The following is a 26,321-nucleotide window of genomic DNA, read 5'->3' on the forward strand; positions in this document are numbered from 1 at the left end:
ACTCTGTCTCAAAAATAATAAATAAATAAATAAATAAATAAGCAGATCCTAAGTGAAATAAGCCAAACACTGAAAGAAAAATATCATATGATCACTTATATGTAGAATCCAAAACAAAAAAGGTCAAATATACACGTAGATAGAATAAAACAGTGGTTACCAGGGGTGATGCGAGGAGCGGGGAGAGGTGGGGAGATGCAGGTGGAAGAGTGCAAAGCGTCAGCAGGATGAACAAGCCTAGAGATCTAATGTCCAACATGAGGACTAGAGTTAATAAAATTGTGTTGTACTGTTTTAGGGATTTTTGTTAAATAAGTAAATTTTAGCTGCTCTTGCCACACACAAAAATAGTCACTATGTGAGATGATACATATGTTAATCTGCTTTTCTATAGTAACCATTTTACTGTCTGTATCCTGTAACACCATGTTGTAAACCTCAAATATATCTAATAAAATATATTTTAAAACACAAAAAATGTTAAAAAGAGAGAGAGAAGATCCTTGGTGTAAATGAAGCTCCCAGGCACCACTCTGGGGCACTGAGTCCTTACTTTCTGAGAGCCCAGTACTACCAACGAATCACTGAGATGACCTGTGGCAGCCCGAACTATTTTTTCTGGAGTTCTTCCATCTGACTACTGACGATACCCGGCTCTGATTAGCTCATGAGATCACAGGCAGGATTTTAGGCAGCAGGCATTGTTCCCTGGGTAAATACCAGTCAGAGTATGGCCAGTGGGTACAGGCTTGGGTGTGTCAGTGGATTTCCTCCATCTCTAAGGCCAAAGAAGAGTTCTAGGCACAGCATGTCAAAAGAAAGCACGCTCCACATGCATTCCTATGGAAAGGTGAACGGGTTGCATTTGAAAGCCAACGGAATACGGGTGTTGCACCGGATTTCATCACATAGCTGGAAAGCAAACTGGATGAGACTACACAATGGACTGAGTGTCCATATCTGGGCCTTCAGAAAAACACTGCTTTGTTTAAAAAGAGGGGATCCAGTTGCTCCACCAAGGTAGGAAAATATGCTTGTTCTTCAGGAAATGAAAATCATCCATACTTTTCATTACTCAAATGAGGTCTTGAAGCATTTTCATACATTTGAAAAATTTAAAAATCAAAGAAAAACCTTCCTTTTATTTGAGAACAAAATGTAAGTGAAAGGAGAAGAATCAGGCTTAAAAAGTCCACATTTATAGTTCTTTTAGCTTAGATATTTCACAAATTCATCATTACAGTTTGTTTTAATAGGGCATGATTATGAACAAAAAAGATACCCAGATATAATTAGAGTCTATCCAGAGTGTATGTTGTATGAACAGGTCTATTTGCAAACAACCGGTGAGTGGAGAAGAATTTGCTGTCAAAAACCCCTCCCAGATACCGAACCACAAAGCTATGTCAATATCAAATTGCTATTCAATAGCCAGCCCTGGAGGAGCACGGCACCCTGCAGGTGATGAGACGCTCATGCTGTGCCTTGCCCTTGCACCAATGGCAGAGCTGGGAGGAAGGAAGGTGACAGTGCTGTGGCCACATGGGTTACGACTCAGGAAAGACTGGCAACAAAGAGGAGGTGCTGCTTCTTCATGGTCTCATAAACACTTTCTTTTGCTTTTCCCTTGAGCTTCTTAATTATCTAGATTTCTTTATCCCAATGAAAACAGTGTGGTTGACTAGAAAGAGACATCTATGTTAGTGTTCAGTTTCTTAGAGCTAACTTTTTTGGGCTTTATTTTCTCTACCTTATAAAATGTGGATAAAGCCACCAACCTTATAAAGAGAGGATTTGAAGTATCAACTGAGTGTGAGCATCAGGAAAAATGAAGGGTTCACAGTGGTGACCAGTGGGATAGGGTTAGAGGGAGATGTTGGCAAAAATCAACTAATTTTTCTTTATATAGCTCTGTCTTACTTGATTTGTTAAAAAAGTATTATGTTAATAATTTACAAAATTATATAAATATTTTAAAAAATCAAATAAAGGGAAAAACTCACATAAGGCAACTTGCAGAGTGTCTGATATATAGTAGATGTTCTGTAAATGGTAGCTATTATCATTATTTCAAAGTCTTGATTCTGAAAACAAAAATCTAGGGTTCCTGGCACAGTTGAATGGAAGACAAGTCTATTTTCTGTAAATGATAATAGAGAGACAACTTGGCTGCTGCTTTAGATATTATTGAAAGATAACTATAGGAATGGATTCATATGCATAATTTTCTTTTCTGCCCACAGGAATCATAGACTGGAAAGAAATAATTTCTGTCCTGAATTGTTGCCAGACAGTGTTTTACACAGTAATGCAGGAAAAATTTGAACTTAACCCAATACATCATCATGAATGTTGACATGCCCTTGAAGCTGGCTCCTCCCACTATCTGTAAACAGAGCCACACGCTCACTCTCTGTATAACTCAACTTCTCTCTCTCTCAAAAGAGATTATCACAAAATACAGCCCTTCAATTTACTTTATCAACATAAAGTTGACTCTATGTAATATAAGTTTAAACATTTGTTGATTTTCTATGGAGAACATACTAAGCTTTGTGATATCATACACGATCTAATTGGTCTCTATTAGAGTATTAAGTTCCCAGGATAAAGTGTGTAGAACTATATTTATTGGTGTTATCCCAAACTAGAACCAAACCCTGAGCTAATTTTTTAAAAAATCCCTATCTTTAAAGATTTTCCCATCAGTTACACATTTGCTATCTGTTTGTTGATCCTTAAAATTATAATCGGAGCAAGATAGGACACTAATTATTTCTTTTTTGGGCTGAACATCTTTAAAGAAGAAATGGAGGTAAAACAGGCTTTTACAGTTTTCTATAGGTTTAGGTTCATATTTGGGGTGAGAATGATTATGTTCATATGTAACATAGATAAAAAATGACAGAGTAGAAGGAAAACCTGTGCCCCAGCCACACATCAGAGGCAAATCCTATAGACCTCAAGGGAAGGAAAACATAACCCTTTAGCCAAATAATAACTTTGAAGTAGATTTCAAAGTGGAGAGGAAAACTGGGAAACAATTCATACAAGATTTTGCTTCTGGGGAGAAATTCACATTTTCCAGGCTAGCAGAGAGCATGCCAGCCAAACACCACTTGCCTTAGCACAACTGATAGGGGACTTCTAGTTCTTATAAATATACAGATAAAAACCAATGCACCCAGTTTGGGGAGGTCCTGTAAGGACAGCAAGCTACAAAGTCACATTGGCAAGACTGGGTATGCAAACCATCTCCAATAGGGAAATCCTTGGGCAAGCTTAGTCCCAAGCCAAAGAGACAACAGATCAGAACAACTCTTTGCCTGGGTTTAGTTTGAAGGATGGGGGGAAATTTGGGTCTATCCCAATTTTATCCACACATGTTTTTACACCCAGTGAACCAAACCAGAGCATGACAAAGCTATGATTACTTTGCTCCCCACAGAAGGTCAAGCATATTTAAATTACAGACTGGTTTTCTTTATTCACTGTGAAGTTTAAGATACTGGCCAAGACACTGGTATTAGAGTTGGAGGAAGTGTGGCAAGGATTATAGTCTTTGACTAATATGGTGGTAATTTAAGAAGTGTAGGCAAGACAAGCACACCTATTAAAATATTTTATACGTAAGTTGGAAGTATATGAGGGCAGTATCAGGAACTAAATTCACCACATTTTAAATTCACATTTTTAAAAAACAGTTTATGGCTAAACTGGGCAGGAGGCATATTTTGTGGGTAACATACTTCTGACTGGGTACAGGATCAGAGAGGAGAGCCCGGGGCAGCTGGAGCGTGCACAGTACCTGTCGTTCTTGATGGGAACTCCACTTGCAGCTCCAGGACTCCAGTTCCTATTATTCGGCTGCCATGAACCTAACAGAAGGAACTTCAGTTCTGTGCCAGTGCTGCACTTGGATCCCGGCTACAGGGGCCCTTGATCTGGACCCTGTGCTTCAGAGGGCACCATTCTGGCCCTCTGCCAGCCAGGCCCACCCCACATGGCCAAAGGGACATCCACCTACAGCCCACACCTTCTTCTAGACCATGCTCTCTGCACCTGGAACTGTAGCAGTTCCTTTGTTCCATCGCTGTCTCTCCCCTTACCCAGAAGACTTTCAGTATTATATTAAGTATCATATTGGCTACTGTTGTCCTCGACTGTCCTCTGCTGCAGGGCCCCTCTCAGCTGCAGCAACTTCTTGCTGGAAGTTGTTTGGAAATTTCATGTCTAAAAGACCCCACGGACTCACCACCTTAGGCTGAAGAAATAGGAAAACCCAAAATACGCTGTGTAGGACACCATGGTGGTTTATGTCCAAGACATTAGGGTAGACAGGTTGAACAGCAGCCATGCTACCTGAGAAATTCTCCCAATTGGCAGGACAAGAGCTACCTATCTGTAAAATAAGCATCTATGGGGTACCTGCTCTGCTTTTCTTAAAGGTGTTGTCAAGCCAGTTGGCCATTCTGCATGTAGCCCATCCATTTGGTGTTCCACCACAACTAGGAGCTGACTGAAAAGGCTGAAAATGAGCTTAGTTCATAACCTTCCATGTGAAGTGATTAAGAAGGCTTAATCGAGAATTCATGTTAACTTTATACAGCTATTCCAGAGGAAGAAATCTCTTGATTGTGGTAGAATTCTTCCCAAAGTGGCCTCAAATGTTCTGTTTCATCTCTAACTTCTGCTGCGAAGTGCTAGTTATTTACAGTAAACAGATATCCAGCTACTGCTATTTATGATAATGGGCCCTTATCTGAGTTTAAAGACCTTATCAACAGGCACTGTAAGCAGGCTGCCAGTCCATAAGCCTTGATAAGGAATTCAGGCTGAATGGATGGCAGTGGCATCTGATAATGACCTAAGGCACACTGAGGGAGAAGACCCTTGCTCAGTGAGCTGTGTTGGTGCCCACAACTGGAGTCAGCTGTGACTGCTCAATATTAATTGGGGCAATATCTCAAAATAAATCTGTCTCTACTTAAACTTACGCATTTGTAAGATCACCTTGCATCTAGAAATAGTTATCATTGGTTGAATGCCTACCATTTGCCAGGCTCCATGTTAAGACCTTTGCATATATTAACACATTAAAATTCTCATAACAATCATGTTGTAATAATAATGACTAACATTTACTGAACCATCACTGCATGCCAGGCCATACTGACAGCTTTATATAGTCTCATTTAACCCTCATTTGACTGTTTGACATGGCTATTACTATTATTTTTTCCTAACAAATGAGGAAACTGGGCTAGGGTCAGGGTAGGAAATGTGAGGCTGTCACATAGTCAATAACTAAGATCTCCCTCCAGGTCTTGTGCTTCCAACCACTACACAGATGCCTTGCTGTAAGGAGATGGACTGATCACTACCATTTTACCAATGAGGGAACTGCAGGTACACTATTCAAGGCCACACTGTCGGATAATGGTAAAAAGTGTGATGAGAACTTTGGTGTGTCTCTCCCCACAAGATTGTTCTTCCTGTTCTACACAGCTCTGATTGTATATGCTCTTCAGTAATTGGCAAACAAAGTTTAAACTCTGTTAGAAATTACAGAGTAGGAAAAAATATGGGTTCTGCTCCTATAAATGAAATCATGGCACCTGAATTATGCAAGGTTGAGCTCCAAGATGGGCCAGCAAGTCATTCCCACCTGATCAGTTGAGAAGGTCTTCCCTGAAGGCAGGGCTTGATCTTGGCAGAGCCATTAGAAGCATTTCCTTTGGATAACATACTTTTCTTTAAACTGTTCTATATTTTCTAAATTTTCTACGATGAGCATACATTACTTTTGAAAGTAAATGTTCACAGACAAAACATGAATGCATTCTCATGTTAAAACATTCAACATCACAAAGCCCTTCTCTTAAACTCTCACCTTCTCCTCCTCTATTCCAATCTCCTCTCCAGAGGTATGAATTTCAGTATGAATTCCTATAGACCTGAACTACCCTATATGAAAGTTACTACCCACATGTTGGAAGTTACTACCCACGTGGCCACTGAGCACCTGAAATGTCCTAGTTGAGATGTGCTGTTAACATAAAATATACACCAGATTTTTAAATTTAGTATAAAGGAAGAATGCAAATATCTCATATAATTTTTATATCAATTACACATTGAAATGAGAAATTACAGAGAGAGTAAAAAGATCAGTGGTTGCCAGGGATTAAGTGGGGTGGGGAGGGATGAATAGGCAGAACACAGAGGATTTTCAGGGCAGTGAAATTACTCTGTATGATACTATAATGGTGAATATATGTCATTATACATTTGTTCAAACTCATAGAAGGTACAGCACCAACAGTGAGCCCTAATGTAAACTATGGACTTGGGTGATAATGACACGTTAATGTAGGTTCATCAATTAAAACAAATGGACTGCTCTGATGGGGGATGTTGATCATGGGGAAGATGATGCATGTGTCGGGGCATGGGGTTCATAGGAAGTCTCTACCTCTTGCTCAGTCTTGCTGTGCACCTAAAATTGCTCTAAAAATAGTCAAGAAAAATGAATATACTGGGTTAAATAAAATATATTATTAAATTAATTTCACCTGTTTCTTTTTATTTTGTAAATGTAGCTACTAAAAATGTGGCTCACATATTTCTATTAGATAGCACTGCTCTAGAGTCTAGATCATTTTTAGTGCACTTAGACACACATATTTAAGAAATACATATATATTTTGGTGCTTTATAACATAAATATGCATTACTTTTATGCTTGGATTAATTTTTTAAGTCAAATCTTTAAAGGCAGTGGACATTAAATTCTTTTCTTCTTCCACTTCTCTTCCTCCTCTTCTTCCTCTTCCTCTACATCTCCCTTTTATACTTAACAACCCACAGAGCCTTAGAGTGAAGAAAGCAAGAAGTATTCCTGGCCATACACATGCCGAGGTGAGCATACCTAATATTTGACTTAAATCAACACAGGCACAGGTTAACTAAAGGGTATCTATCCCCTTGTTGGATAAAAGAAGGAGCTAGTCACTGAAGAAGGCTTCGGCATTATTGAGTCCTACATAAAAGATCTATAAGATACTAGCAAAAATGACCAGCAATATCCGAATGTTCTATTCTTATCACGTCATCTCTTTTTCTCAGACATTTTCTACAATAGACACAATCCCATTACTGTCTGTTGAGTAAAAGCACCTATTGCTTCAATTTGATGAACATTGCCCATAATGTGCCACATCAAAACACCACCTCATTTCAGGTACTGAATTCTGCTAGTTGCTGTAAATAAATGCTGATGCATGTTACCTATGTAATCACTACTTTGCTAAATTCTAAATAAAGTAACTTTTAAAATATTTTATAATGCATCTAATTGATTTTATTCTAAGTAAATACCTGATAATGTCCAGTTCAGTGGATAATGCAAAAGAAATGACCCCAAACAAGCTCCCACTATCCCCTGGCCCCTGCTTTAAAAAATGGCTAAATATACATAATTTACACCGACTGCATTTGTGTAAGTGATGAACTGGAAGCATGTACACATGCAGCACATTCTTTTGTTGGGCAGGAAGGGTGTTTATTGCATTCTAGCAAGTCATTAGCACATACAAAACATTAGCAGCTCTTACTTGGCCTCAGTGCAGAGCCTCCTTGAGGGCAATGGAGAGAAAAAGAACATTAGCATGAGCCGAGGTGCCCTGATAACTCATGACTTTCATTCCTGCAAGTGCCCCTTGATGCTCTGTCCCATTTGAGTCCTTGTGGTTACATGCTGCCTAGATAAAGAATTGCAGCTCAAGTCCTGTTTATTCCTTTGCCTACTCACTGCTGCTTCAAGACAAGCTTCCCAAGGGGTAAGATGGAACATCGGACAGGGATCTCTGCAATTTTCTTCTAACTGGTAATTCTCCCAGTCCAACAAACCAAGTTTTCCTTAAGCAGATTCCATGGGAACTGTTTTAAATGCTCCATATTAATAAGCCATTTAAAAAATGTTTCTTTTCCCCTCCCCCTATTCCTCACCATATTTTTCCTTTATTCAAGAAAGAATAAAGAGAAACGAAAACTAGAATACAGAGATTTTCAACTTTTTATAAGATGCTATATATCACTGTATTTAAGACAATCTTTTGAAATGTAAAAAAAATTCCCCCTGAATTAGGATTGACTTCATCTGAGTAGATACCACCTGCTGTAACAGCCCAACCCTGTCCCCTCAGGTCTTGGCAGCTAAAGGTGAGTAGGGCCCCCCTCTTTCCCCATACCCCTGCCTGAGAAACTGCCAGGAAGCTCTCAGGCAGCATCAGCAGGCAGGAAGTGGGGTGGGAGTGAGGGGGTCTCCACCCATTAGCAGCTGCTTATGCAGTAGGCAGGGGAACTTTCCTACAGAAAGATCAGGTCAGCAGATACTCCAAACCAATTTCTACCACATGCTACCTAGTTGTGGAATTAAATTTAAAAGCTAAGAAGGGACCTGGAATGCCAATCCCCTTGTTTTCCTCCTACCTTGTGCCTGGCACCCAAAAGAATACAACAAGAACAGCTGGATTTGGCAGTTGAAAGGGAATTCTTAGGTAACTGGAAGGACGTGAAGGCAGCACACACCAAGGAATGCTGTCTGCACGATACGTCATGTACCAATGATGAAATGTCAAGACCCGTCATTGTCCAAGTGCTCATTCAGATTCAACCAAAAGACAAATTTGACAGATTATCAGAATCTTCCAGGATGGGTGGTGGGTGTAGTGGGGAAAGGAGTGAGGTCATTTTTTAAAAAAATGACTCAGTTTTTTTTTAAAGTAAAATAATGTTATCACCTCAGTGGTTCAGCTATAGTCCATTCTAGAGCAATTGAAAAGAAGTTTTGCCAGCAGCTGGGAGAATATTTCCAAATAAGTCACTTCAGATTATATTAGAGCTCTAAAATAAAAAATGAATAAACAAGTGTTTGTCCATTAGATCTCAGTGCATTTTTGTTAACACTTTACTTGCAGGAGATATTTGATTTTTTCTTACGCTATTTCCTTAACAGTGATTTGCTATTCCTTTAATAAGTGGATAAAAGTTGTGTCCATTGTTTCACATGCACATTAAAAATAAGTTTTTATGGCCGGGTGTGGTAGCTCACGCCTGCAATCCCAGCACTCTGGGAGGCCAAGGCGGGTGGATCACCTGAGGTCAGGAGTTCGAGACCAGCCTGACCAATATGGAGAAACCCTGTCTCTACAAAAAAATATACAAAATTAGCTGGGCGTGGTGGTGCATGCCTGTAATCCCAGCTACTAGGGAGGCTGAGGCAGGAGAATAGCTTGAACCCGGGAGACGGAGGTTGCGGTAAGCCGAGATTGCGCCATTGCACTCCCGCCTGGGCAACAAGAGCAAAACTCTGTCTCAAAATAAATAAATAAATAAATAAATAAATAAATAAATAAATAAATAAATTTTTACATGCCCCTAACAATAGAAAAACATTAAATGGTTACCTCTGCAAATGTGTTCCGATTTGCTTGCAAGCCAACTTTTACTACCTCAAAAGGGTTAACTACAATGGCTTCTGTTAGTCCAGATCCCAATCCAGCAATGGCGAATGTCTAGAAAAATTAAATCAATCAATACTTTAAAACAAGTTATCATGTGTATGGGGTTAAACATGCTATTCATTACACTATGCAGCTGAACGTTATAAAGAGAATGGAGAAAACTACATAAATGCACCATATTCCATTACTAAACAGCTTTAGTTCTTGATTAGATGCTGACAATTCATGAAGAAGAAATTACAGAAGCCACAAACCACATCCTAACAATTTCAAAATAAAATGTCAAAGCCCCATCAACAACGACTCTTTCCTTTAACAAAAAGCAAGGTTGTTTTACTGATTTAAAGGTGGATACTAAAACATCTGCACATATAACAATTAAGAGAATTTGAATTGTAAAAGGAGAGCTTCATTTTTAAACATCTACTTAAATTCCTTTATTGAGCATATAAGAAATCCAAGGAGCAGAACCACAAATAAAATGTTTCTAAAAAGCTAAATTTCAGGTAACAACATAGCTGGAAACATTTAACTTTATGTTCATGTTTTAAGAGTCACTATTCTGGACTATTAACAAACAAAAATTATTTTTTATTCATCTTTTCCCTATTTTAAAAAACACCGGCAATTGATGCAGTCTTCTAAACCTAAAAGCTGAGATCAGAAATGGCTAGATGTGCACCCATAGTCCCAGCTGCTCGGCAGCTGAAGTGGGAGGATCACTTGAGCCTAAGAGTTCAAGGCTGCAGTGAGCTATGATTGAACAACTGTACTGCAGCCTGAGCAACAGAGTGAGACCCTGTCTCAAATAAAATAAAATAAAAAAAAAGAAGAAGAAGAAAAAGAAGAAAAGAAAGACAAAGACAAAGAAATGACTAGGTTATTCTGAAAGGCTCAAATAAAATCTAGAAAACTTATCAAAAGGTGACTGTATGTCAAGTTCTTATTCGCTATCTGTTAAGAATTTCTGCAATAGGAAAGGACAATTTTCTAGAATTTTCCTCTAGGTAGAATGCTTGTGTGTTTTCCAGAAAATCTGCATCAAAAATAAGCACAACAATCAAAACATGCACACACAAGACAGAAGAACAAAATGAAATAAAGCCCCAATCTCCAAAACAGATGCTGGAAAAAAGGTAATTATTTAGTGCTGAACCTCCAATTCCAGGACAAGAGGCAGTACTATAGACAACCAAGAGAAGAATAAAACCAGTGAAGAGTAAATAACAGGTAACTCTTGTTAATGGGCTCTAATATCTTCTAAATAGGAGAGGACGGAGGGAGAAAGGAATGTTGTGTAACCTTAGAAAGGGAGGCACAAAGGCAGGATCCAGAGACAGGAGGTCTAGGTTTAGGTCCAATTCTAGCACTTATTGGCTGTGTGACTAGAGCTGTAACACACAGTAGCTTATGCATAGACAAAGGTGCCCAACCAAGGATGCTTGGAGGCTGGAATCCAGCTTGCCCCTCACTTGCTAAGAGAAGCCCTGGAGAGGCATCGGTCAGGAGAAGGGGCATCTTTTCATTATTTACACAAAGGTGCCATGGGTGCTAGTTGTGGCTCTGTTGTATACATTGCTGAATCTCTGATGAGCCACAGTTTTCTCATCTGTAAAATGGAGATAATAATATCTAATTTCCCTGCTTATAAAGTTATTTTAAGGCTCAAAATAATGTGTGAAACCATTTCATAGAGTGCTATGCAAACACCATTGTTCTTGTTGCGCATAAAAAAGGAAGAATGGGCCAGGTGCAATGGCTCACGCCTATAATCCCAGCACTTTGGGAGGCCAAGTTGGGTGGATGACCTGAGGTCAGAAGTTCAAGACCAGCCTGGCCAACATGGTGAAACCCCATCTCTACTAAAAATACAAAAATTAGCTGGGCTTGGTGGTGCATGCCTGTAATCCCAGCTTCTACGGAGGCTGAGGCAGGAGAATCACTGGAACCCAGGAGGCGGAGGTTGCAGTGAGCTGAGATCATGCCACTGCACTCCAGCCTGGGCGACAGATTGAGACTCTGTTTCAAAAAAAAAAAAAAAAAAAAAAAGAAAAAGAAAAAGAAAGAAAGAAATTGCATACAGATTCTAGGAGAGAGAGACTCACTGATGATGTTTCCATTTCATCTCCCTTCATTATAATTTTAAACATATTTGTATAGGGTAACTCATCAAATATTTTATTCATTTATCTCAGACTTCCATCATAGAAGCCAAAAGTGGAAAAAAAAAATACTAGTCCCAAACTCTTTTGACTGGGAAAGCTAAAATCCAGATGTCCAGGTTTTTATTACTTACTCTATGCAATCTTCCAAGTAATTCACTTTTTTGTTCTTCTATAAAACTCAGCTACATTTGCTGTCAGAACTAGTGTTCAGCAGTCCCTTGTCAAAAGAATTGATCAGATATCAGCAGATCATGTTACGTAGGTTGTTCCAGAAACCTACATTTACTGTTGGGTTTCCAGTCTCCTAAGCTTTTCATGTGAGAGCACCAGGGGACATTTAACAGCTGTTTAAATGTCTAGCCATATAAAAAAAAGCAACTGAAATAAATGAGTTCAAGAAAAGAGAAGAACCGTACACAGTTGGCATGCATTTGGTTATAGTAGCTGCAGTGACCAAATGCTTTTCTGTTTCAATTCTCAAGAGTCCAAAGACCTACAGTCTCTCACATGGTACCAATGTTTGACACAAGAACAGCCAGCTGGCCCTCTGGAGACAATATTTTATTGTTTCTCACTAGGAAATTTTTAATCCTCTTTTTTGCCAAGCTGTTTCCAAACTTAAGAATGACATTAAGGGAAGATGCCAAAGAATTAAAAGGAAAAAATCCTAGCTAGTTTCGAGATTCATGGTATCACTGTTCCTCTCTAGGAGGCCATGTCTCCCAGCTATCTTGTATAGGCAAGGGCTGGACAAGACATTGCTTTGTTATAACAAAAAGTGATGCTATTAGGTTTCCTAACAGGATTTTTCCTAGAAAAGGGGCATGTATGATTTTTAAAAAATAACAGATACTTCTTCTTGGACAGCCTATTTGGCAGAATACATATTCTCAAATATTGTCCATTTTATTGGACAAATGAGGGCATTTTCCTAGAGGCTGGAGTACATTGTCAATTGGAGGGCCAATGCAGATTTTGTTTTGCTTTGCTTTGCAGACTTGGAAGGAGAAATTAGTGCATTTGCTCTCTCAGGGGCTCTTGTTGCACACACATTTGTAGAACCCATTTGGTCAATACAATTAACTTCTGTGAAAAGCAGCAAAGTCACCAAGAAGGAGGGGAATGGCATAGGGAAATATTCAAATCACCAAGTGAATTTTGTGTGATACATGAGATATGTCATTGTAATATCACAATTCTCCTTAGCTGAGTTGTTTACAGTCATTCCTATAAAAGGACCTTCAGTCTGCATCTGACCACAGAGTGACTTTATCCCAAGGGATCGATCTGAAGTCTTATATTTACTACAGCTGGTGCAAAAGCTGGAAAAGTGACCTGTTTGGCATGTTGACTTTTGCATAGATATATGCAGTATGTATGTAAATACATGCATGTCTTGGTTTAAAAAGAGTCTTTGATAAATGTACTCTTTATTTCATATTCTTGACCATATCTCATATGGGGCCTTTCCAGACATATCATTATTATCATAAATTCATCACTGGGAGCTATAAAATAGCCAAATTGTGAGTTATTAGGAAGATGGCTTTCAACAAGTAGTTGAACATTGAATAACTCGAATTCATATTTTAGTAGCTGGGCTTGGAAATCAAAAGAGTTTTTGTTTCTAGATTTTGCTTTATGAAATAACACACACATTTAAGTATAATAAATACTCTCACTTACCAATGCTGGTGACAGTGACACATATCCCAGCAATTTCTTGTACTGCTCAAAGGTGAAAAACTGTGAAACAAAACCAAACTCACAGATTTATAACAATTTTCCTGCAACAAACTGTTTAATTGACTCAAATTTCTTTGGTAAATCATTATGTTAACCAGCATTTCAAAAAATGATAAACTATCTAATACAGTTTTTAATCCTGTCTCGGGTAGTTGCTATTGGATCTTTCTTTAACATTCACAGTTTCAAATGCAGTTATAATAACCTACAGAAGAGCTGATGAAATCCTTTAGAGCAGTAAATGAACCATACAACTTCCATTTACCATGACCATTTTCAGTTTCCCCAGACATCAATATATGGCAGTGATTCAACATTATAGGCCTAGAGACCTGACATCTTTGGTCTCCTATGTTTTCTCTATGAACTGCTTTCCCAGTGAAAGCCCAATTTTCTAACACATTTGTAAAAGACATCCACTTTTCAGCCTTAACTTGCATTTCTATTGTGGTGTCTCCCCACTGCTCCATGGAATTGAAAACACTAAATAATTATGAAGATGCCATGATAAACTAGGGAAGGACCCAATGAGGTTATCTAGTCCATCCCCTGCCATAAAGCAAGACTGTCCTCAACCTGAATGAAGAAAGAAAGCTGCTAATTCCTTCCTTCAAAACTGATGGTGATGAAGATGGTGAAGGTATTGTTGGTTTCTTCAGTAGACAATGTTGAGTATCATTTTCTCTGCAAACAAATTTCAATGGAGGCGAATCTAATCAATTGCTTCGTATAATACATTTTCCCCCTTTTTTCTTCCTGTATTCTACTTTTTGAGCAACAACTGTGCTTGAACATGTTTTGCTCCTGGGTAGCATGTTCAGGTAGTTGTCAACACCACTGATAAGGCACGCTTTTAAGTTCTGCTAGAGTCTGATTCTCGAGACCCCAAAAATGTTATGGGTATTATATGGTCCCCAATATTTTCTACTCTATTACTTTATAGCCCAGTAAAATGGGGCAAGAAAGCAAAACCAGATTTCAGAGCCAAAAATACTCTGTTGTTAGGAAGAAGTAGCTCCTTATAGATGGCTTCAATGAGTGTTTGGGCAGCCCAAGAATCATTTTACTACCTGGTAAATTTTGATTCTTTTCAACACTCAGGAACTACTTTTGTGCCATGGTCTTTCAAATGCACTATGAATGTAGTTTTCTAGAACAGGGATTCATTCATTCACTCATTTAATAATACTATTAGAGACCTCCTATTCTAGGTACTGGGGATGCAACAGTAAACAAAGAGAAACCTCTGCCTACTTGAGCTAACATTCTAGTGGCTAGTGAAAGCCCTGAAACTACCCTGGTGTTAAAATAATACTCAACAGCAAACACCAGGGACCACCACTTTTCTGATGAAACCATTAACCACTAGAAACCATTAACCATGGAAGGAAAAGTGTTATAATCTTAGGTTTTTTTTTTTTTTTTCGAGATGGAGTCTCGCTCTGTCGCCCAGGCTTGAGTGCAGGGGTGCGATCTCGGCTCACTGCAAGCTCCGCCTCCCGGGTTCACGCCATTCTCCTGCCTCAGCCTCCCGAGTAGCTGGGACTACAGGTGCCCACTACCACGCTCGGCTAATTTTTTTGTATTTTTAGTAGAGACGGGGTTTCCCCGTGTTAGCCAGGATGGTCTCGATCTCCTGACCTCGTGATCCGCCCGCCTCGGCCTCCCAAAGTGCTGGGATTACAGGCAATCTTAGCTTTTAAAAGTAATTTATTTTTCTTCATTTTTATGATTATCATCATCATCACTTTGACAATCACCTTGCTGGCATTTTGAAATGAGCAGTCCTAGAGCTGAATCCAGGTTATGCTGCTTAGCTGTGAAAGCACAGGAAAGCTGCTTAACCTTTCTAACTCTCAAGAACACAAAACTTACCTTTTAGATTATCATTAAATAAGATAATTTAAGTAAGATTCCCTGACAGGACTGGCACAAGTGAGACTTTTGAAAAATCTTAGTTTTTATTCCCTGTAACTTAGGTTACCAAAGGAATCATAGAGGCCTTAAGTATATGAGCACTCCTCTCAATGCCCTGGGGCTGCTGAAGCTTTCCAGTCTGGCTGGTGGGAATAGGCACTATTCCCAGCCCCATGTGACTGCTGAGCACTGTCCCCTCAAAGCCTTTTGGGTGGTTCTTTCCCAGGCATTGGTAGTTTCCTTGCAGGCGTGCACTGGTCAATACTCAGCTGAACACTTGAGGGGTCCCTCTACAGATCTCAGGAGTTCTATCTCTGTGCAGCCTGCTCTTCCCTGGTACTCTGTCCTGTGGACTCTGGCTGCCCTGCTCTCCCCTGGCTTTCAGCTCCTTCTCAACCCAGGGAGTCCCCTGGGCTCTGCCTCAGTTTCCCCTCCCTGTCCTGGGGCCTGAAAGTATCCCAAGGTGGTAAGCTGTGGCATCACAGGGCTCATTTCATTTGTTTTCCATTTCTCAGGCATTTCCAGCCTTCATCATCTGATGTCCAGTGTCTTGAAAACTGTTATTTCATACTGGTCCCTGTTACTCTATCTCCACCAGGAGTGGAAGTCTTGGCCCTCCAGATACTCTGAACAGTAGATGTGGGAATTTTCTCTCTATGTATATTTCTTTGTTTCTTTCTTTAAGTTTTCTTTCTGTTTCTTTTTATATATGTTTCCTTTATTCATCTAATATCAACTGAACATCTACTATGTGTAGATACTATGATTGGTATAGGTATACTGTAGTGAACTAATTAGCCTTCATAGTTTATAATCTCTTGTGAATTTAGTTAGCATAAGGCAGTCCTTGAGAAACTGCACACGGGAAAACTGGTATTTCTGTATGTGTGAAGCTCAAGACCGGACCCTGAAGCCGGAACCATGGTGCCGCCCATCTGTGAGGGATCAGCTGGTCTCTCTGAAGTTTTCTTTTCCTTTTGCTAACTACAATACTAACTCTGTCTAATTTGTGAAAGGAGAAGTTTCATTTATTTAGCATCAGTAAGTCTTATTACTTTAATGATAAAGCTCATTTCAAAGAATAAAGTACATAAAAACTTAAGATTGTCTGTTTCTGATTATGGTAATGATTTTAACTAAAGTGTCAGTACCAAAGAATACACACACACACCCCCCACTCCCCCCCAGTCTCTGAATATTTTTTTTCTTTGATGACATACAATGAAGCAGTTTATGATGTATGAAATCGTTAAAATCAGGTGATTGCTTTCCTCACAAATCCTAAGATAAATATCTATAAAATGAATGTTTTCATAAATTGTGTTGAAAAACTAGTGCTATCCATCTGGCAAAGATACACTTAACTCCAAGTTATACTTAAAAAGCCAACATACTTACCATATGTCTCAATAATTTTAAGGTAAAATCTACTTGAAACAAGATGTCTGGGACACATACACCATATTCAGTTGCCCAAAAGTTCATCTGTTAACCATTGTTCTGGCACAGAACATTGCTTTTGGAAAATAGGGACTAACTCTGTTTTATAAAGCTCAACTTTTTTTTTCTGTAAAAGGTTGCTTAATGTTGATAAGTCTTAATCCTCTTAAAGTTTAAATTGTCTCCAACACATAATATTAAGAAAAAAATATTCCAGGAAAAACTCTAATTTTAGTTTACTTTATCTATACATGTAAATCACTGAACAGATGAGTATATTATTCCATGCAGACAAAGTGACTTCCCTTTTGAACAGGAACTCTGCTCTATTTGTTTACTTGGGCAATCTTTTATCAAGTAAAGCCATTTCATAATTCAATTCAGCTCTTTTGTGTACTTTGGTGAACTTATTCCAGATTCATTACTGTGATTCAGATCCTTATAACAAAATTTGTATTGAAGTGATACTATAAAATCACAAAACCTATACCAACAAAGAGGGTGAGTTTATAGAGAAAGTATGTTCTAAAGCTTTGTTTTCCAAATTCTAGACTTGAATTCAATCCTATTAAATTGCCACTTTGACATAATATAAAGGTTGAATGTTCATGTATATATGTGGGTGATTTTATCATAATTTTTAACCCAGTCACCCTCTTGAACTTACTGAGTAAAAGTATATGAACTGTTCCTTCTTGTCTTTCAGGAGTACTGGGAATACCTTTCACACACATGAGTAATGTATGTGAAAAAAAACCTTATGTTGCTTGGAAAGTAAGTCTTTAAGTTTAGGTTATCATTATTATGGAAGGACAAAGCCTTATTTGGTGATGTCAGTGGTGCGGGGGAGGGGAGCAATGCCTGTCAGACTCGCTATGATCAGGACTTTTGTCTGAGAGAAGACAGTAGTCAGATTGAGTTCTTTTGCCCCTGGACATTCTGCTGGATCTCCCTGTTCCTCTTCAGATACTGAACTAGCAAGTAGTACATAAACCTCTACAGTTATGTGGTTAAGGAAATGGAAATCAGGGTAGTGGAAGTAATAATTTTTGTAAGAACCAGAATAGAGAATTTTAACAGAGGAGACTAAGGGGGAAAATGAAGTTGGCATGCCAAAAAATTATGTTATATGAGAATCATATATAAAGAAATATGGTATATTGGTTTACTCTGTTCATGAAATGGGAATGATTTAGGGAGAAAAGTTTTCCCTCCTCTCCTCTTTCCTCTTCCCTCCATCTCTCTTTCTTTAATAATTGTTTCTCCAAAGGAAAATTTCTGAGTTGCTTTGAAGAAAGGTCCAAGCTATTTTGTGGTTTGATTACTAGAATTTTATTCACCATGTTGTTTTTTGAATAATTTCCCCATTAGAATGGAATGCTTTTACCTGATTAAAAAAATCTACAAATTGATCTACATATTTGAGAGACTGACCAAGTCTAATTATAATAAAAATTATGCTATAATTTCTGCATTAAAATTTTTAGTGCTTTATATATAATTCATTTTAATGTCTTAGAGTTTGTTGTGCTGAAGCTGTTACTGTGCCCTACTTTTGCTTGGTGCGAACGCATGCAATGCTTACCTTCACTGCTCTTTTTGGGGTTTCAGCCAAGATAGGTGGCAGAATTCCCTTGTAAAACCCAAATAACCTGTTGGAGAAATAAAAGATTTCCTATGAGTAAGGAAATTAGGAAACAAGTATTTCTGACTTTGTTAAGATAATCCTAAAGTATTCCCGATTATTCAACATAGCACACCAATCATAAGTCTTCCTTTCATTCTAAAATAAAGAAATAAATTTTATGTCTATTAGCATTATGATATTCAGAAGGTGAATACGTGATAACTGAGACAGGAATCCCTTAGATAAGTTGCTAAGCATGACCATTAGTTGTACCTTAACGATGAATCTGACTCTCCTTACTCTAAGGGCTCTTGAGTTTATTTTCTCAGTTGTGTGGCAGGTAGCTTCAAGCTATCTACAGTCCTGCATTTCCTCCCTTGTGGCAACCAAATGAGGTTAGGATTATACCTGAACCCATTAGACTGTACCTTTCTGAGGCTAAGGAGGTGATGAAATTTTCAATTTTAGCTTTACTAATACAAGGGAACTAACAAGCTCTGTGGGTATGGTACTAGAGCTTCCAGCCCCGTCCTGATTTAGTCATAATTTTCAGGCTCCCTTGATGGAGGTGGAAGAAGGTCACAGAGGGCCAGCTATAGGACTATGTATTGCCAACAGAAGAAATGTCAGACTCCCTTGCTGATATGTAAAATCACAGGGCATGAGCCAGTTTTCTTTGCCAGTGTTGATGGGCAACATGGTCAGATATTTTTAGAAAAAAAACAAGAATGAGTGACATATGGTTAGATTTATAACAAGTCACCATTTATTTCTTATTATATTTTTAGAATTCAAAATTTTAAATTCCTTTGTCCTGGAATCTTCATATATATGCCATATCTTCATTTCAAATCTTAAAATATATAAATAGAAGAGAATATTATGCATTATTTTCTGAGTAATCACTTTTCCTGATGAGTCCATAAGTGACTACAGATAAGGGCAGAGCTCAACATGTCCCTAATTTAGGATATCCAGCTAACATGGGGCTGCAGCTTCTCTGATTCACCCCCCAAGCTTCACTCCAACTCCCTTAAACTGGATCCACTTCTAGCTGTGCTTCTGGGAACAAGAAGTTGAGAATTTATTCAAGTGAACCCACTGTACCACCCAAACCAACACGGCGACCTCTTGTTCTCCTTCAATTCACTGGCTTACACAGTACCTTTTGGTGAGGGGACTAAAGCACTTGCCTGCTTTACTCAATTCATGGGCTTACCCAGCCTCAATTCACTGGCTTACATAGAAACTTGAGGGCAGCGCACCCTTTGGAGTTCTTATCCCAGAATCCTTTTTTTTTTTTTTGTATATAACCAGGACACAAATATTTGTTAAGCTTATGGATCTCATAAAGAGGAAGAAAGGGATCAAATTATTCCCTGATATGGGCTTACTCTGGCCACGATTCTTTTTTTTTTTTTTTTTTTTTTTTTTTTTTGAGACCGAGTCTCGCTCTGTCGCCCAGGCTGGAGTGCAGGGGCGCGATCTCGGCTCCCTGCAAGCTCCGCCTCCCGGGTTCACGCCATTCTCCTGTCTCAGCCTCCCGAGTAGCTGGGACTACAGGCGCCTGCCACCACGCGTGGCTCATTTTTTATATTTTTAGTAGAGATGGGGTTTCACCGTGTTAGCCAGGATGGTCTCAATCTCCTGACCTCGTGATCCACCAGCCTCAGCCTCCCAAAGTGCTGGGATTACAGGCGTGAGCCACCGTGCCCAGCCTGCCCACGATTTTTGACTTAATGGATAGTGCTAGCATTATGAATAGGAAGTAAAGCAGATACATGATTTGGAGAGCTATGGCAATTCATGAGTTGTCCCCACCCCTTTTCCATTCCAATTTGAGCTACTGATGCCTGAAATTCTCACATCAACATGAATTACTTCTAGCAACTAATAACATTTAAATACTTTTCTCATTTAAATTTCATTATAAGTTAATCACTATGTAATTTTTGGCATAAAGAGTGACCAAGCATAGGTTGGTCTTCCCAAAAGATAAACGTGATTTTCTTGAACAGAAGTTCTATATATATAATGAAAAAGGTTATTAGTTCTGTTCTTTCTGTGTTGATCTTTCCCCATCTGGAAGACTATGCCTGATTACTGTAGGAAAAAAAAATAAAGAGAAACACTTAAATAAGTAAAGCTTTTAAAACAGAGTGTCCAGATCAACAGAGGAACTTGAAATCCCACACTACAGAGAACAGTTATAGGAAGAACAGTTGCTTCAACTGGAGAAGAATGATCTTAGGGAGAAATATGGTGAACATGATGGATCTTTTGAAAGGTGTGCGTTAAGGAAAGACATTACACTTTTCTCTTTGTTTCCAGGTGGTAGAACTAGGACCAACACGTGGAAGCAACAAGAAAAGACACATTTTTGGCCCAGGTGGAGCTTAACACAATGAAGTACTTCTAATGGTCAGAACTGTCTAAAGATAGAATGGGCTCTCCTGAAAAGTGGTGAGTTTCCCTTTGGTATGTGATCAAGCAGTCTGGATGGCCACTTGTCATGAATACCAGCAATGGGAGGTACACAGCAAATCCATGCATTTGATGGCCCTCAAGGCTGATCTGTTTCAATCCTCAGATTCTGTTATTCTGAGAAAAAGAACAAGAAGACATGGGCAAGCACTTCTCTGAAGAGACAGAATCTGCCATACCTTAGACTTTTGCATCAAATCTTACACTGCTTCTCTGGAAGAGGACTAAAGTCTTCTAAGTACACAGAAGGTCTTCATTTTAAAAGTGATGGGGTAAAATATTAAAAAGAGGTGTGATGCAGGAGAGAAGAGGCAGCTGGGAGAAGCATAAGGATTTAATATGAAAAGAGCTGGGAGGTCCAGAGCCCTCTGCTTTGTGTTGACGATGCTTCATTGATGTGCCCTACTTCCCTTCTCTCTGCTCAGCTACGTTCATGTGCGATCGTTCCCCTCCTCCCATACCACCATCCTGAGCTTCCAAATTGAGAATGAACAATTTTAACAAGAAGTTCTCAAAGACCACAGGCAGCCTTTGTTGGTAAATGGAAGCTAGGACTACCTACCTCCTCGCATTGCTTTTACCGTATATCCATGCAATAGAGGACTGTGGAACACTCAGGTCAGCACCGCTTCTGCTGAGGACCGCCCCATCAAGTTGTTTTAAACACATTTGTATAATATGATACAATATGATACAGGGTCAGTCTTGCTCTGCTTGGTGAAAACTGTAACATATAAAACTAGGATTTCAATGGCAGCCATGCTTTTAGTTATTTGGAGAAAGTCAATCTGCAGTGATAAAAAAAGAAAGAAGCCACCATTTAGGGAGGCACAGAAGCAAGAAGGAGAAGCTCTGTTTCTGTGAGTGAGGCCCTGCTTCCAGAATTTAAGCCTAGTTACGTCTGGCCTTTCTCGAATATTGGTATTTACCTCTGCATTTGATTCTATGAGATACTCAGTGACATTTCCATTAAATTCTCTCTTTTACTTAAATAAGTTTGAGTTGCATTCATCATTTATAACCCAGAGCCCTGGATCCAGAAAGTAAGCATCATTGTCCCTCCAGCCAAAGTGGCTGCTGTAGAACCTCTGTGCTGTGTCCAATCATAGGAAGAGCTTCACTCTCAGTTAAAATTTGCCCTTGAGCAGACCAGAAGAGTCACATATAAAATGCAGGTAAGAGCATGTGGTTAAGGGCTCAAGCTGATAGCTATTCTTGACTAGATAATTACTGAAAGTTTTCCCAACGCAAAATATTATATGCAGCTTTCTAGAAACCAAAAAGGAATTGTGATGTTTTATGAAGCAGATATTTTTTTTTCTGCAAAAGAACTGATGTTTATATTCACATGCACTGTCCATTCTGCCTTCATGTGGTTTTGGCTTGCTGTGCAGAGCCTACAGCTTACCAGGACCATAATCCAGGAAGTTGAGAGATTGGTGACACCCATTGTTAACATGCGTCATCCCGCTTACGTCACGAGCAGCCAAGAGCTGCTTTCAGTCTACTTGCTGGATGAATGGATCGTGGGATTCTAAACGTTTATGTACAGTGAAGGCATTCTTCTCTCCGACATGACGGCAAAGGCATCACTCTACTCTAAAGTTTTGACTCACATCAAGCCAACTAGAAGAAAGAATCTTTGGAAGAGGCATGAGAGCTACGACAACACCTCCCATAAAACTGTATTATGAACTACATGGCAGCCTTTATATTTTGTTCTCTAAGTTGTTACTTCTAAAAGGTGTGAGTTTGATTTTAACTATCCTATGTAAAAAAGTATTAGCTTGTATGTTTATGGATTTTTGTAAATATTATTGTAAGTAAAAATAGACAAATCTGTTGAAATCTTACTATGTAATAGCTTTTGTGTTAAGAATAAAAACATGTAGGTATATGTACACATAGTAATCTCAATCAACTTTCACAACAATCCTTTAAAATATTTGTAATTATTGTCCTCATTTTGCTGGTGAGGACTACCATCATGTCAATGCCAAATAAGATATAGCAACCTAAATCAAGTTCTTTATGTCCTTGACCACTAGGCTATACTGTATAGCTTTTTTTTAAACAACTATTTTAATAAAAGCTTTTGAAAAATTGTTTATGTTACAGCAATACCTTATCATTTCTTATTTTAGAAGGAAGCAGGAAAGGCCACTAAAAACAGGTCTCTATTCCAATTTTTATTCAGTTCTGTTTTAAAGTAATATGAAATACTATATAACTGATAGAACTGGTCTCAGATGAATAAAATCATTTTTGTGAAAGTTTTTGGGATATTGATTAAATATTTTCTAGTTGTTTTAGAATGAGAAAAAAATGAGCCCTAGGATAAACTTTTTCCTCCCCAAGATAGACTTTTGCCCTTAAGAGGCACACCAGGAGGCTAGGCACAGTAGCTCACACCTGTAATCCCAGCACTTCGGGAAGCCGAGGTGGGTGGATCACGTGAGGTCAGGAGTTCGAGACCAGTCTGACTAACATGGTGAAGCCCCTTCTCTACTAAAAATACAAAAATTAGCTGGGTGTGGTGGTGCACGCATGTAGTCCCAGCTACTCGGGAGGCTGAAGCAGGAGAATTGCTTGAACCCGGGAGGTGGAGGTTGCAGTAAGCTGAGATCATGTCACTGCATTCCAGCCTGGCAACAGAGCAAGACTCTGTCTAAAAAAAAGAAAAAAAAAAAAAAAAAAAGAGGCACACCAGGATAATTCTGTCAATGTGGGAGAGTGTTGGTTACTGACCCAAAAGATACATGCCCCTCACCCCACTTGCTCCTCAGAGTATAAGTGATCCCCATACTCTGTGCTTAGAGAGGAGAGTCCTCCTCCAGCCTAAGGGATAAAGCAGAATTGTTCAAGCCCATCATGGTGGCCTCATTCCTTTTCTAGTGAGAAGGTTAGGCATGGACATATGACTGAAACTTAGCCCAAGAGACAAGAGGGAATGGTGTGCTGGAAGGCTTGGATTTCCAGTCTAAGGCAAAGAAGCCCACAGGAAGAAAAGTCCTGTCTTCTTTGCTAGGTGTTTCCTAGCTGTGTGAGATGCCTGTGGACTGCAGCCAAGTGAGACATCATTGCTCCCAAGCTAAGGATGGAGCACATCCCTTTCTGAACAAAGAGCCTTAAATTGAAATTCTTAAAATCATAATTATATTAAAGATAATTGTTAAATCTTAAGCAATGCATTTATAAGGAAGCTGTGAGAACTATTGTTAAGAAATGGTCTCAGATTGTTTATGCTGGGGAGCCCATCACACATAAAACCCCATCCCATTAGTGTGATTGTCTGTGAAAGAACCCCTTACCACAGATGGAATACATAGAAGCTAGCAGACCAAAGTCACACAGCAAATATGAGGAGGGGGTACCAGGACTCCAAAGCCACTAGATTGTGATGGTTTATAGACTAATGAGAGGTATTTTTCACAAACCTAAGCAGATACACAGTGCTACAATATTGGATCACATTTGTTTTTAATTGTATTACTTATGTATATCTGTAAAATGAAGATCAAAAACTACATCACACGTGTTCTTCTCAAAGACAGCTCACACATAGCTTATTTGAAATACAGATTTCTGCCAAACCCTACAAAATAATTTTATCCCTCATTCAACCCCCCCACCCCCCCATCTTAAAAGTGTGAAGCTATCTAACATATGGGTGGCTACGAGGTCACAGAGCAACCAGTGAAAAGATGCTGACTGTACGGAAGCAAGGAAATGTGAAATTTCCTATGAGTTCCAGCTTGTGTCCAGTCTCTGTGGTTCATGTAGAGCAAGGCAAACCCTCAAAGATGCCTTCTTATTGTCTCTCATTAGTAGGGTCCAGTTTTAGGTTACCCTGTTTTTAAGTCTAAATTTTAGACACCTATAGAGACCAGTCAGCCAGACAGAGCCTTAATTAAACATTGTGTACCTGATATCTTTAGTCAGTTTGAATGACTAAAAAAAGTTCCTTGCTTTAAGTTAGCTACTGAAATCTGAAGACTTTGTGGTAAATAGTGGGTAGACAGGGGAAGGCTTAACATTCTGAAAATTTGACTCAGGTAAAGAAACTAAAAAGGAGTGGAAAAATCACATGTCCTGTCTGCCCCTCCTTTTACCCCTCTGAGTCACCCCCATTGTTGGTTTTGCTGGTATTTTTCTAATTTAGTATGTAGAAAATATGTGTTTGGGAATCATTTGTACCATAGAGTTGAACTCCTCTTTCAAGCAGGCTGAGAAATTTCCTAAGTTACTAGGCTATTAGGTTTTTGGTGTTAGGAGCAAGAAAATGGAATATTTTCTTATTTGAAGCTCCCAATGAGAAAGAAAAACAGTGTAGCTGCTTCACAACTGACGTTTAGAAAGAGTCAACCTTGTTGTCTATCAGAAATGTTACCATAAAACTAAACTGATACACTAAAGAGAAAATGCATATAAAGAAATCTGTGAACAAGACATTTTTCCTCCTAAAAGAGGAAAAGATCAATGTGTAAATTTGCTGCTCATGGAAGCTGGGGCTTTCCCTGTTTGTCAGGGATGAAGTGTTTTGGGATCCAAACTGCTGATATTCATAATCAAAGTCCAGCAACCATCACACTGGGAAAGCCAGGATAGAGATGCACATTATCTGAGCCTGAAAATATCAATTACAGAAATGACCTCCAAGTTGAAAAGCCATTTTCCAAGCCACCTGCAACACACTCACACACAGCATGAGAAGGATGCTTTCACCTGGATCCCACTTCTTTGCCAAAAACCTGGCATTCAGTAAGCATCCAGAGCAGCAATAATACTCACCAGTGAAGCATGAAATAGGAGCGACAGGGAAAGTGACACCAGATCCCCAGTTGGGGAAATTGGAAAGCATTAACACGTCTGTATACCTAACAGAGTACAATTACTACATTTTATTTTGTTTCAACAGTCAGAACCCAAATGAACATCACCATTCAGCTCTGTTCTGGGCAATGATTCAAGCTCATCTTTGGTACAGTTGATTTTGAAGCCTTACAGTCAATCATATCTTTGCAATTTGTTCTTCTTTCAGGCTTCAGGCATCCTCCTGATTTCCATTTCTTGTATGGAAGCCTTGAGTCATCTATTCTGGCAACATGACCAACCCAAATCAGTCATTTTCTCCAAATTATACTGAAATACAGATCTTGCTAGTTTGTTGTTTTCTTCCTCTTTCTTTTTTCACAAAATTTTTCCTTTAAGGATCTCCTAATACAAAGCTGATTGAAGGCATACAATATCCTCTTTCTTCTTCTGCTGTCAGATCCAAGTTTCTTACCCACATGCTGTGGTTCTGTAATTAAAACAACGAAGTCCACGCTCAACCCTGGGTTATGAGTGCACGGCTTCCATTGCTTGATGGATCGTGTATCCCAGACCAGAATTCTGGTCCTGACACTACACACT

The 26,321-nt window shown here is 39.0% G+C and overlaps 1 protein-coding gene across 1 annotated transcript in view; it reads right to left on the minus strand.

Annotated features, from left to right (window-relative positions):
- Positions 1-26,321, minus strand: part of SLC25A21 (solute carrier family 25 member 21) — a 497,244-nt gene that overhangs the window by 37,298 nt on the left and 433,625 nt on the right. The window contains exons 4-6 of the mRNA XM_003831781.6: positions 18,381-18,447; positions 13,379-13,438; positions 9,471-9,578 (exon numbers count right to left, since the gene is read on the minus strand). Of these exons, the coding sequence (XP_003831829.1) occupies positions 9,471-9,578; positions 13,379-13,438; positions 18,381-18,447 (235 nt within the window). The remainder of the gene's footprint in view (positions 1-9,470; positions 9,579-13,378; positions 13,439-18,380; positions 18,448-26,321) is intronic.

The sequence above is a fragment of the Pan paniscus genome, chromosome 15 (genome assembly GCF_029289425.2).
Source record: "Pan paniscus chromosome 15, NHGRI_mPanPan1-v2.0_pri, whole genome shotgun sequence".
Classification (NCBI taxonomy): Eukaryota; Metazoa; Chordata; class Mammalia; order Primates; family Hominidae; genus Pan; species Pan paniscus.